We start from the raw sequence: 12698 nt of genomic DNA on the forward strand, positions 1-12698 counted from the left end.
TATGTGATCAAATGGTTTTGCAGTAACTAATGGCCAATCTTATTTAATCACTTGATTTATTTGAAGTTGTGTTTCTAGCGGTGCACCAACCTCCAGCTTACATGCAAAAGTATCTAAATTCCTATTTATTATAAACATAAACATGGAGCCCAAAAGTGAAATTAGAAGAAAGAATAGGACAGGGTATTGCTCCTATGATTAGGGAAATTATCAAGTATGTGACCTAACTTGATTTGATGATATTGGATCATGGCCATAATTCTCTGAATTAAGACAGCAGTGCCAAAATAGTGCAATTGACCAAATGCCATTATTTGTGTCACCATACTTGTTTTCTGCATTGCTATGATGGTGTTTGGTGTTAAGCAGATACAGACAGTACTACTGGCTATATTCAGGCTACCAGGTTATTGGTTATGGGTGTGGGAGTCTGAACATGCAAATGTTTCATTTGCAAAGGTAGTGAGTAGGGCTCAAATATAGTTTTTGTATAGGGGCACACCATGACAAATTTCCACCACTGATCAGGAGTGTACGGTATGTGCAACTGAAGTACAGGGTCACTGAGGGACTTTTGAACTCAGACACACAGCACGAGATATACAGACATGAGGCCTGCAGCTGATGAACATGTGAATGTCCAAAGTGAAACCACAGACCTGTTTACACATGAGCTACACGCACATGCATGCAGAGTGCAAAGGGAAGTACAACAAAATCACCACTGTAATGATCATATGATTATTGTTAATATATAAGACTTACCTCAGAGCATTGAAGAACAGACAACATTTTGTGTTTAAAGCGTCTTTGAACTGAAGCTAACCGTAAACTTCACCATGAGATTTTTTCTCCTTTTGGCTTTAATGATCGTCAGACTTTTCCTCACTAGTGGTAAGTAGCTGAGATTTTAGTTTATATTTTTAAATGCACAAACAATATTTATATAGGCTAAACACTAAACTAAAAATGAAAACGATACTAATATCTTTGCTGACAGAATTGACACCAAACCATTTTTTTTTTGTAAATATGAATGAACTATATAACTATGAAAATCATTTTAACTTATTTCTACATCTGGTTAAAACTCAAACATTGCTGATATTGATTCCTGCAATCAGAAGAAATTGCAGCTCGTGATTGATTGTACTTGTCCTGGAAACTAAGTGAATAGGAAGTCCTCATGAACAACTTCTAAATACAGACTCAGCACAATTATTGCATAATATTATGCTCACATCTGCTTTTTTTGTCCAGCTTTCAACATTTAATTGCATTCCTCGATGATTGTGACATTTTGTAACCATTCTGTGTTATATACACACCCTGCTTTGGTTTACATCTGGGCTGTTTCATAATCATGGTTGTCTTTTTGAATAACACCAACTAACTCCTGCAACTAGGTCCAGTATGTATACATTGGAGTTTCTTATACCTTCTTTTACAGAGACACGCCAGCCCTATACCTACAGCACTAATGTCTCTTATAAGTAAGTTCATATAAACGTCAAATGTGGGCTCAGTTTTGACCTTGTGGTCATTTTATTTAATTCTACTTTAATTATTACACTTAGATTTTACTGGTTAAATTCAACATTTTTAGCACTAACTAGATTTTACTTTGGGATATATACTTTTCATTCACAGTAGAAAGATATTTAAGATATTTATCTACCTTTTTTTGTAAACTAAGTGCCTCTCACAGAATCCTTTGTCTGTCAAAAATGTCCTTTCCAGAAAACACTCACCATATGATGAGGTTGTAAATTATTTTTGGAGAAAATATTTACCTCAGGGGCGGCACGGCTGTGTAGTGGTTAGCGCTGTCGCCTCACAATAAGAAGGTCCGGGTTCGAGCCCTGTGGCCGGCGAGGGCCTTTCTGTGCAGAGTTTGCATGTTCTCCCCGTGTCCGCGTGGGTTTCCTCCGGGTGCTCCGGTTTCTCCCACAGTCCAAAGACATGCAGGTTAGGTTAACTGGTGACTCTAAATTGACCGTAGGTGTGAGTGTGAATGGTTGTCTGTGTCTATGTGTCAGCCCTGTGATGACCTGGCGACTTGTCCAGGGTGTACCCCGCCTTTCGCCCGTAGTCAGCTGGGATAGGCTCCAGCTTACCTGTGACCCTGTAGAACAGGATAAAGCAGCTAGAGATAATGAGATGAGAGATTTACCTCATTTGAAGCAGAATGCTCTGTTGTTGCACAGTAAAAATAGGACTTCGCATATGGTTGAAATGTGAGTCTGTCAAAAAGTGTCCTCTCGGGAAAACCACAAGGATCATCAGCACTCAATTGTTATTTCAGTTACCACCATGTACAAACAAACATCATTCTACAGTACTTGAATATTTCGCCTTAAAATCACATACATTTCAACAGTTTTTCACTTTCTATATCTTGCTCTGGCGGCACGGTGGTGTAGTGGTTAGCGCTGTCGCCTCACAGCAAGAAGGTCCTGGGTTCGAGCCCCGGGGCCGGCGAGGGCCTTTCTGTGTGGAGTTTGCATGTTCTCCCCGTGTCCGCGTGGGTTTCCTCCGGGTGCTCCGGTTTCCCCCACAGTCCAAAGACATGCAGGTTAGGTTAACTGGTGACTCTAAATTGACCATAGGTGTGAGTGTGAATGGTTGTCTGTGTCTATGTGTCAGCCCTGTGATGACCTGGCGACTTGTCCAGGGTGTACCCCGCCTTCGCCCGTAGTCAGCTGGGATAGGCTCCAGCTTGCCTGCGACCCTGTAGAAGGATAAAGCGGCTAGAGATAATGAGATGAGATATCTTGCTCTTGTGGACTGTAAGTGGGTCAATTTTAGAAATACACTACCGTATATGCTATCTTCTCACCACAAGTAACATGCTCAGTATATGACCTGTAGCTCTGAAATTCTGCGCAGTTCATTTCTGTCTCAAAAGGTCATTTTTGGCAGCAGAGAAACACAGACATCTGAGGTTTTTGGACTGTTGTGGATCTGAGTCAACCCTGATTGTGAAACAGCCCACAGACAGCCCACAGACATACATGACTAAGAAAGGTTTATTGCTGGCAGCATTAATTGTCACATTTCATAGTAACTCGCTCTTTCAGGAAACTTCACCCTCTGATTCATGTGTCAGCTAATATGTTTCCATCAGCTCTTCTGCTTCCATGGTATTCTATTGCACATATAATGCCTTCAGTACTTGTAAACCAGTAAACTGTTTAAAATATTTGTATTACTTCAGGAATACAACCTCTTGGAAAAGGCTACAACAGTCACTGCATGTGCTCGAAGTTGGAGTCCAGGGTGATCCCACAAAACAGCCTGCGCAGTGTAGAAATCTTTCCTCGAGGCTCCCACTGCAAGGACACAGAGGTTATGTAAGTATAGATAATAAAATAATTAGAATAAGAATTTAGGAGGAGGAGAAGATGAACATGCAACTGGGACCAAAAATAACACACACACACAGAGCTATAATTGCAATTTTTGGCACATTCACCTCTGAACTACAGCTCATTTTTGACATATGAAATAAGAAACAATTAACCTCCTAAGGCCCAAGCTGTTTTTTTACATGCATTTTTTATTTCTCTTTGCTATTTGGGCTTATTAGAACCTGATTAGAATAAAAACTAAGCATCATCTTTTGATAAGATGTACTTTTAGAGAAAAAGTATGTCCACATATGTGGATTCTTGTTCCGAATTTCTAAAAAGTGCTGTCCACGCATGTGACCACTAAGCCCTAGGAGGTTAAACAACAGTACCAAATCTCTCATCTCTAGCCGCTTTATCCTGTTCTACAGGGTCGCAGGCAAGCTGGAGCCTGTCCCAGCTGACTACAGGCAAAGGGCAGGGTACACCCTGGACAAGTCGCCAGGTCATCACAGGGCTGACACATAGACACAGACAACCATTCACACTCACATTCACACCTACGGTCAATTTAGAGTCACCAGTTAACCTAACCTGCATGTCTTTGGACTGTGGGGGAAACCGGAGCACCCAGAGGAAACCCCCACGGACACGGGGAGAACACGCAAACTCCGCACAGAAAGGCCCTCGCTGGCCACGGGGCTCGAACCAGGACCTTCTTGCTGTGAGGCGACAGCGCTAACCACTACACCACCATGCCGCCTAGTACCAAATCATTTAATGTAAATAATTGGGGGGGGTTTGCAAGCACTTACAACTTGTGCATTAGAACTTGCGGGGAAGCCATGGCCTAAAGGTTAGAGAAGCAGATTTGGGACTGAAAGGTTGTGGATTTGATTCCTTGGCCTAGCAGGAATGGCTGAAGTACATGGCCTTGAGCAAGGCACCTAATCCCCAACTGCTCTCTGGGCTGTCCACTGCTGTGGGTATGTCAGGGTTCTGTTGTAAGCCTCTCTGGATAAGAGCATCTGCTAAACGCCTATAATGTAACCACATTACAGATCAGGCTTTATGATACAGATATAGTGAGAAACTTGTCAAAATATAAGTTGTGAGGTTTCCATCAGGGTGGCATGGTGGTGTAGCGGTTAGCGCTGTCGCCTCACAATAAGAAGGTTCTGGGTTCGAGCCCCGGGGCCGGCGAGGGCCTTTCTGTGTGGAGTTTGCATGTTCTCCCCGTGTCCGCGTGGGTTTCCTCCGGGTGCTCCGGTTTCCCCCACAGTCCAAAGACATGCAGGTTAGGTTAACTGGTGACTCTAAATTGACCGTAGGTGTGAGTGTGAATGGTTGTCTGTGTCTATGTGTCAGCCCTGTGATGACCTGGCGACTTGTCCAGGGTGTACCCCGCCTTTCGCCCGTAGTCAGCTGGGATAGGCTCCAGCTTGCCTGCGACCCTGTAGAAGGATAAAGCGGCTAGAGATAATGTGATGTGATGTGATATTAGCACATAGTAATTAATATTTTTATTACTATTCCCATTTTTATCCATTTAATTCCCCTACTCCTTGTTTGTGATTAATTTGGTTTTGTTAAATTTTTATTAAGCTCAGCATTGGATGGAAAAGAAAAAACATATTTTAGTCTAAATTAAGGATCATTTAGCGGTTACTCTGGGAGAACCCATGAAGGTTCTTTGTAGAACCTTACAACAGAGTGTTTCTCTGTTAGAAAGGGTTCCAAATATAATACTTTTTCCCCCCAGAAACTAAGACCCCTTAATTATCCAGTGAACCTTCAAAGATCTGTGAAGAATTAATGTTCAATCATTAATATTTGCTGGACATTCACATTTAACAAAGGAATACTACATCAGGTTATTTTACTTTCAAGCTAGATGGCCTTTCAATTTCATAAAATCAGTGAAACTTAGTTCTTTCTGAAATTTGGTCATTGTGATACTGTATACCACCGAGGTGCTCGCTGATCACCGATATTTATTAGTTTGGTCCTGTGTTTCCTTTCTTTCGCAACATTATGTCTTTTCTTCTGTTACTGTAGTCGATCTTTCACATTTCATTTGCACACTTGCATCCTCCATTTTTCTCTCCTATTTCAAATTTGTATCCCACAATGCCTTGCCTGAATGGGGAAAGGCCACCACGTGACGCATGACGTAGTATTTTGAATTGCATCATGGTGAAGCAGGAAAAAATAGTGGAGAATTTAGGGCCATGTGGCCCTAAATTCATGAACTGTTCTATTTTTTAAAAAAACTCATAAAATTGGGAGTCTGTGATTCGAATTCAGTTGCTTTCATTCCACTAAACAAAAATTATTGGGTGTCAGAGAAAAATCTTTTTATGACCTACACTTGAAAAAAATCTGAAAAGCAGTCTACCTTTAAGTCAAGTGAAGGATTTCAGAACTTCAGGCTTAATATAAGTAACTGATCCAGAACTGTTGTTGCTGTTGCTGTTGTTGTTGAACTACTGAAGTCCTACGTAAAATGTGTGAAGGTTGAAGGGCCTGAAACTGTTATATAAATGTTTATTTTACTGGTGTTTTCCATTTCACCTGCACCCTATTGGTCAATCTTAATCTCCATTTTTTTTCTTCTTAGTGCTGGCTTGGTGAGTGGAAAAAAGGTTTGCCTGAATCCTCAGACCATGTGGGTTAAGAAACTTATCCGGTTCATTGAGAAGAAAGAGAAAGTTATCAAGAAAACATAAAGGACAGCAGAAGATGAAGATCAGTCACAGGCTATAATGTATAATCAAAACACTCACATACTCAAAGTGTGTACTAACGCGCTGGTCTGTTACTACTAGGAAAAATGATGATAATATTATGATTCCATCAGCAACTTAACCAATGTGGTGTTTTAAATTTAGCCTTTTCATGCTCTTTGAAATGCTGTCTTAAGAAAATCTCCATTGTCTGTTCTCTTGCAAAGCACTTATGAGGAAACATGTGCGCAGTTCAGATGATTAATAAGATAATGGAGTGATGATATAACATTTACAACAATACTAATATATTTTGTACATTCATGTCATGCTGGATTTATTCACAGGAATGTAGTATTTGTTTCTAAGAATGATACCACCATTTTTTGACATAATTATCATAATCCTATAATCCCCTACCCCTACACACCTTCAATTTCAGTATGGCAGTTATAAATACCTGTTTCATCATCAACAGGGGACTCAACAAATCAGTTAGTCTAATTTTAAACAGATCTTGTGAAATACGGCTTATGAATCTACTAATAGTGTACAGACCATATTCACTGGGTTAAACATGAAAAACAACAAGAAAAAAAAATCAGTGACTCACCTTGAGGAATAGTGAGCCATCACCATCCATTTCTTAGTCTGTAACCTTCACTACTGAGTGACCTGCTGGAAGAAAAAAAATGAGTTTTTACTTAAAATGTGAATTGTCAAGTGATTGTAATGTTGTAATCACATTCTCTTTTTAAATTCTCATTTTATATTCATTTCACATTACCTGTAATTGTGCATAAAAATAAATAAAATCAATTAAGAAATATGGCTGCTTATTGGTTATATGGGAAACAAAATACATAAGTAAGAGCCATAATTAAAGCTACAAGATCGCATAACGTTTGAGAGTTGACTAACATTACAATTTGCAGAGAAAAAGAGGATTATTATCATCATCATCATCATCATCTTCTTCTTCTGAACAGGGCAGCACGGTGGTGTAGTGGTTAGCACTGTCGCCTCACAGCAAGAAGGTCCTGGGTTCAAGCCTAGCGGCCGACAAGGGCCTTTCTGTGTGGAGTTTGCATGTTTTCCCCGTGTCTGCGTGGGTTTCCTCCGGGTGCTCTGGTTTCCCCCACAGTCCAAAGACATGCAGGTTAGGCTAATTGGGGGCTCTAAATTGACTGTAGGTGTGAATGGTTGTTTGTCTCTATGTGTCAGCCCTGTGATGACCTGGCGACTTGTCCAGGGTGTACCCCCCTCTTGCCCATAGTAAGCTGGGATAGGCTCCAGCTTGCCCGTGACCCTGTACAGGATAAGCAGCTAATGGATGGATGGATATTATCTGAACAACTTACAATTGGAAGAGTACATGGTTGAGCAGTTAGGGGTCTTGCTTAGTGGCCCTACAGTGACTCTTAGACAGTCCTAGGACTTGAACCAGTCTTAACTACAGAGGCACAACTCCTCTCACTGCAAGCGCATATAGCAGATATGGAGATAGTATCAGCAGACATGTGGACTCGAGTCATGTGAGTCAGACTCGAGTCACCATTTTGATGACTTGAGACTTGAAATCCCTAGATGAGGAATGACTTGCAACTCGACTCGGACTTGCACGCTGTTGACTCGAGACTTGACTTGGACTTGACAGTTTTAGCTTGCAATGACTTGGCGTATCAGGTATAAATATTCTTTTTTTCCCCCCCTCGATTTTGAATCCAAGTACACTCGTTATTATTTGAATGCGGTGTAGCTCCTTGTCCTAGGCTACGGCAGCTCAATCCACTAGCACTAGGTGTCACTCAAGCACTTCAACTGGTTCAAATGAAAAACCAAACGGTGATGGGCAACGAGGACGCTGAATGATGAACGGACGGATAAAAACATGATCTCTAGCCGCTTTATCCTTCTACAGGGTCGCAGGCAAGCTGGAGCCTATCCCAGCTGACCACGGGCGAAAGGCAGGGTACACCCTGGACAAGTCACCAGGTCATCACAGGGCTGACACATAGACACAGACAACCATTCACACTCACATTCACACCTACGGTCAATTTAGAGTCACCAGTTAACCTAACCTGCATGTCTTTGGACTGTGGGGGAAACCGGAGCACCCGGAGGAAACCCACGCGGACACGGGGAGAACATGCAAACTCCACACAGAAAGGCCCTCGCCAGCCCCGGGGCTCGAACCCAGGACCTTCTTGCTGTGAGGCGACAGCGCTAACCACTACACCACCGTGCCGCCATGATTCCCCGCGTAATTTCCTTTGGATTTAAAGAATACTCCAATACAGATGGCAAACGCATTGCTACGTGCAGAACATGTGGAGCCACAATTTCAGACAGCCAGTCAACCACATCAAACTTCGCTCATCACCTGAGGCTGCATAAGGAAAAGTAAGTAACAAAGCTAGGCTACAGCTAGCAAGAATCTGTACAGGCTAGTTGGTGGCTAGAAGTGGAATGTGTTAATATATTAATGCTGTCAAGGATTTGTTTTGCTTTGCTGAATGTAAAATAGTGAAGTAGATTTTTTTTATTGGATTGCTTTTGTGTTCAGTCTAGTGTTAGATTATGTGGACTAGGCTACCAGTTAACACAGATTAGGAAGGCATAGCCAGAAGGTGGTGATTTGGTCAGAGCAGAGAACGTTTACAAGATTGTTATAAAGGCTCTGGTCAGAACGACACAGACTTATGATAAGAACCGGACAGCAAAGGATAAAACGTGAATCAAATAAACAGTTACCCAGGCTGCAAACTAAGTATGTTAAACAGAAGTTCGCTCTTTGCAATGGGAAAGTCAGTGCTTGTCATGAAAGGCATTTAAACCACTGAGACGAGATGACTAGCAATGCAAGTTAAACCAGGCGTTTAACTGTTTGCTACGTACTGCACCAAGTCGTGGACGCTGTGCGATGCGTGTTATTAGTGCTGGGATTACGTGTCATCAGAGACATTCAATTCTATTCTCTTCCCCTCTCTGGTGTCATGTAGGCAATGTGAATAATGGGCCATTTGGGCTATGTAAAATGTAAGCTCAGCTGACGTTTTATAGCGCAGTACATCCCGACAGATTGGAGTGTAGCCTACTCCGACGCGAAGCATTATCCCACAGTCTTACCCAAACGACAGGGCACACAATGCCTCTACATAGCGTGGCTTTACCAGTGCATTTATTGGTCTCTGGCGAGAAACCAAATTCGCCAAAAGCACGCAACTTGGATCTGGAGGATTCCGCTGAACATTCTGAAATTCACAACAACTGTTTATTCTACTTTATTATACAGCTCTCTAGAATGTTGCCAGGGCTTCATTCTCACATTCTGGCCAGAGCCCTAGAGGACTCTGATTCTGGCTACATCGTCACAACGTTCTGTGTTTACTGAGGCTACCGGTATTTTAGCAAGTGTTTAGTGAATGCATTGTGGTCTAGCTAAACTGCTTAAGGGAACATCCTGGCTGGCTTGTATTAAACATTATACTGTGTATAAACAAATATGTTCAGATTAAATGAACTCAGACTTTGATATTGAAAATGATAAAAACATGTTAATGTCTACATGATTAAAAACAGAAAACAAGTAGGCCTACTAATTTTACTTTTTTTTTTCTTGTTTAGATTTGTAGAATATCTGAAGAACAAGATCATCCCAAGTGAGACAGAGCAGCCATCCATTTCTGGATTCCTTACTGCAAAAGATACACAGTACAATGCTACCCACCCACAACAAAAAGCCATCACAAATTCAATACTAACAGATTTGGTCATTGGATGCAACATCCCTCTCTCAGTAGTGAACAGATATTTCCGGAATTTTTTGTCAGTTAGTTGGTCTCTCTCACACACACAAACGTACTCAAGTCACGTTGTATTGTGTTAAAGGCATGTCATGTTGTATGTTGGGACAGTGCCTAACTTCAGAAGGAAAACCATTCTTTGATTCTAAAAGTACACAGATCATCTGTTAGCTTGGACTTTGAGTTTCATGTCTTAAAATGCACATGAAAAGCATTTTTATGTGAAAAATGACATGAATGAAATGAAAAGAAAATGATTTTTGTTACACAGTACCAGTACTAGTTTTGTTTAGAATTTTGTTTTAATTTCTCACTAATTTTCCAATAAAAAATTTAAGGAAATGGTCATACTTTCACTCATTCTCACACCCTTAGCCTCAGATGTACACTGACTCACTCAAACTAAACTCACTGAAAATTTAGGATGCTTTACTAACGTTAACTAACTAATCATTGTCTCCTCTGAGATTCTTTGATTGTCTTGGGGCACAAGCTCTAAAACATTTTAAAACGGAAAAGAATGGGTGTACTGTAGTTACTTGTGCTGACTCTATGAATCATTGACATTACATTACATTTAGCAGACATTTTTATCCAAGGTGACTGGCAAAGGAGGACATACACTGCAGTGTGGAGAGGTAATACATTTGTGATCAAAAATGTGTTGATTGCCTGTAGAATAAATGGTGACTTGTTAGGGACTTGGAAAAAAATGAGACTTGGACTTGGACTCGACTTGGCTTGGGTAGGACTTGGACTTGGACTTGACTTGGTCAAAAGTGCCTTGACTCGGACTTGAGTGGTAGGACTTGAGACTTACTTGTGACTTGCACATTAGTGACTTTGTCCCACCTCTGAGTATCAGATTTTAAATCCACTTCTTTTCCAAACAATTTCCACAAAAGTGGGGGTATGGGAGCAGCCATGACCTGAAGGTTAAAGAAGTAGTCTTGGGCCCAAAGGGTCATCAGTTTGATTCCTAGGACCAGCAGGAAAAACAGCACGTTTGAACTCAGAATAAGCAGCACTTTCCCGTCCCTCTGAATCATGGCTGAATTGCAAAATATATTTTGCTTCCTTGCAACTTTTCAGACACTTTCAGATCAAAGGTCATATAATAATGAATGCTTTTTCTATTATCCTTGGCACTTCCTTATAACAGATACTGGAAAGGAAGCTGGTTGTTGACTTAAAAAGTACACAGGCATACAACCCCGATTCCAAAAAAGTTGGGACAAAGTACATATTGTAAATAAAAATGGAATGCAATAATTTACAAATCTAAAAAACTGATATTGTATTCACAATAGAACATAGACAACATATCAAATGTCAAAAGTGAGACATTTTGAAATTTCATGCCAAATATTGGCTCATTTGAAATTTCATGACAGCAACACATCTCAAAAAAGTTGGGACAGGGGCAATAAGAGGCTGGAAAAGTTAAAGGTACAAAAAAGGAACAGCTGGAGGACCAAATTGCAACTCATTAGGTCAATTGGCAATAGGTCATTAACATGACTGGGTATAAAAAGAGCATCTTGGAGTGGCAGCGGCTCTCAGAAGTAAAGATGGGAAGAGATGATATGAGATCAATGATTGCAAGCTGTTCTGGCCCAGATGCAGCAAAGCAGGACCAAACCATAATACTACCACCACCATGTTTCACAGATGGGATAAGGTTCTTATGCTGGAATGCAGCGTTTTTCCTTTCTCCAAACACAACACTTTTCATTTAAACCAAAAAGTTCTATTCCCCCTAATTCTGCGCCGACAAATAGTGGAGCAATATCAGAAAGGACTTCGACAATGTACAATTGCAAAGAGTTTGAACATATCGTCATCTACAGTGCATAATATCATCAAAAGATTCAGAGAATCTGGAAGAATCTCTGTGTAAGGGTCAAGGCCGGAAAACCATACTGGGTGCCCGTGATCTTCGGGCCCTTAGACGGCACTGCATCACATACAGGCATGCTTCTGTATTGGAAATCACAAAATGGGCTCAGGAATATTTCCAGAGAACATTATCTGTGAACACAATTCACCGTGCCATCCGCCGTTGCCAGCTAAAACTCTATAGTTCAAAGAAGAAGCCATATCTAAACATGATCCAGAAGTGCAGACGTCTTCTCTGGGCCAAGGCTCATTTAAAATGGACTGTGGCAAAGTGGAAAACTGTTCTGTGGTCAGACGAATCAAAATTTGAAGTTCTTTATGGAAATCAGGGACGCCGTGTCATTCGGACTAAAGAGGAGAAGGACAACCCAAGTTGTTATCAGCGCTCGGTTCAGAAGTCTGCATCTCTGATGGTATGGGGTTGCATTAGTGCATGTGGCATGGGCAGCTTACACATCTGGAAAGACACCATCAATGCTGAAAGGTATATCCAGGTTCTAGAGCAACATATGCTCCCATCCAGACGATGTCTCTTTCAGAGAAGACCTTTCATTTTCCAACATGACAATGCCAAACCACATACTGCATCAATTACAGCATCATGGCTGCATAGAAGAAGGGTCCGGGTACTGAACTGGCCAGCCTGCAGTCCAGATCTTTCACCCATAGAAAACATTTGGCGCATCATAAAACGGAAGATACAACAAAAAAGACCTAAGACAGTTGAGCAACTAGAATCCTACATTAGACAAGAATGGGTTAACATTCCTATCCCTAAACTTGAGCAACTTGTCTCCTCACTCCCCAGATGTTTATAGACTGTTGTAAAGAGAAAAGGGAATGTCTCACAGTGGTAAACATGGCCTTGTCCCAACTTTTTTGAGATGTGTTGTTGTCATGAAATTTAAAATCAC

At 41.2% G+C, this 12698-nt stretch overlaps 1 protein-coding gene across 1 annotated transcript; it reads left to right on the forward strand.

The window, feature by feature from the left end:
- Window positions 1-783: 783 nt before the first annotated feature.
- Window positions 784-6903, forward strand: cxcl19 (chemokine (C-X-C motif) ligand 19). Its single transcript, XM_060925340.1, has 3 exons — window positions 784-894; window positions 3218-3353; window positions 5971-6903. Exons 1-3 carry the CDS (start codon window positions 840-842, stop codon window positions 6077-6079), a joined length of 300 nt encoding a protein of 99 aa, XP_060781323.1. The 5' UTR covers window positions 784-839; the 3' UTR covers window positions 6080-6903.
- Window positions 6904-12698: the final 5795 nt, after the last annotated feature.

This window comes from Neoarius graeffei, chromosome 1 (genome assembly GCF_027579695.1).
Source record: "Neoarius graeffei isolate fNeoGra1 chromosome 1, fNeoGra1.pri, whole genome shotgun sequence".
Classification (NCBI taxonomy): Eukaryota; Metazoa; Chordata; class Actinopteri; order Siluriformes; family Ariidae; genus Neoarius; species Neoarius graeffei.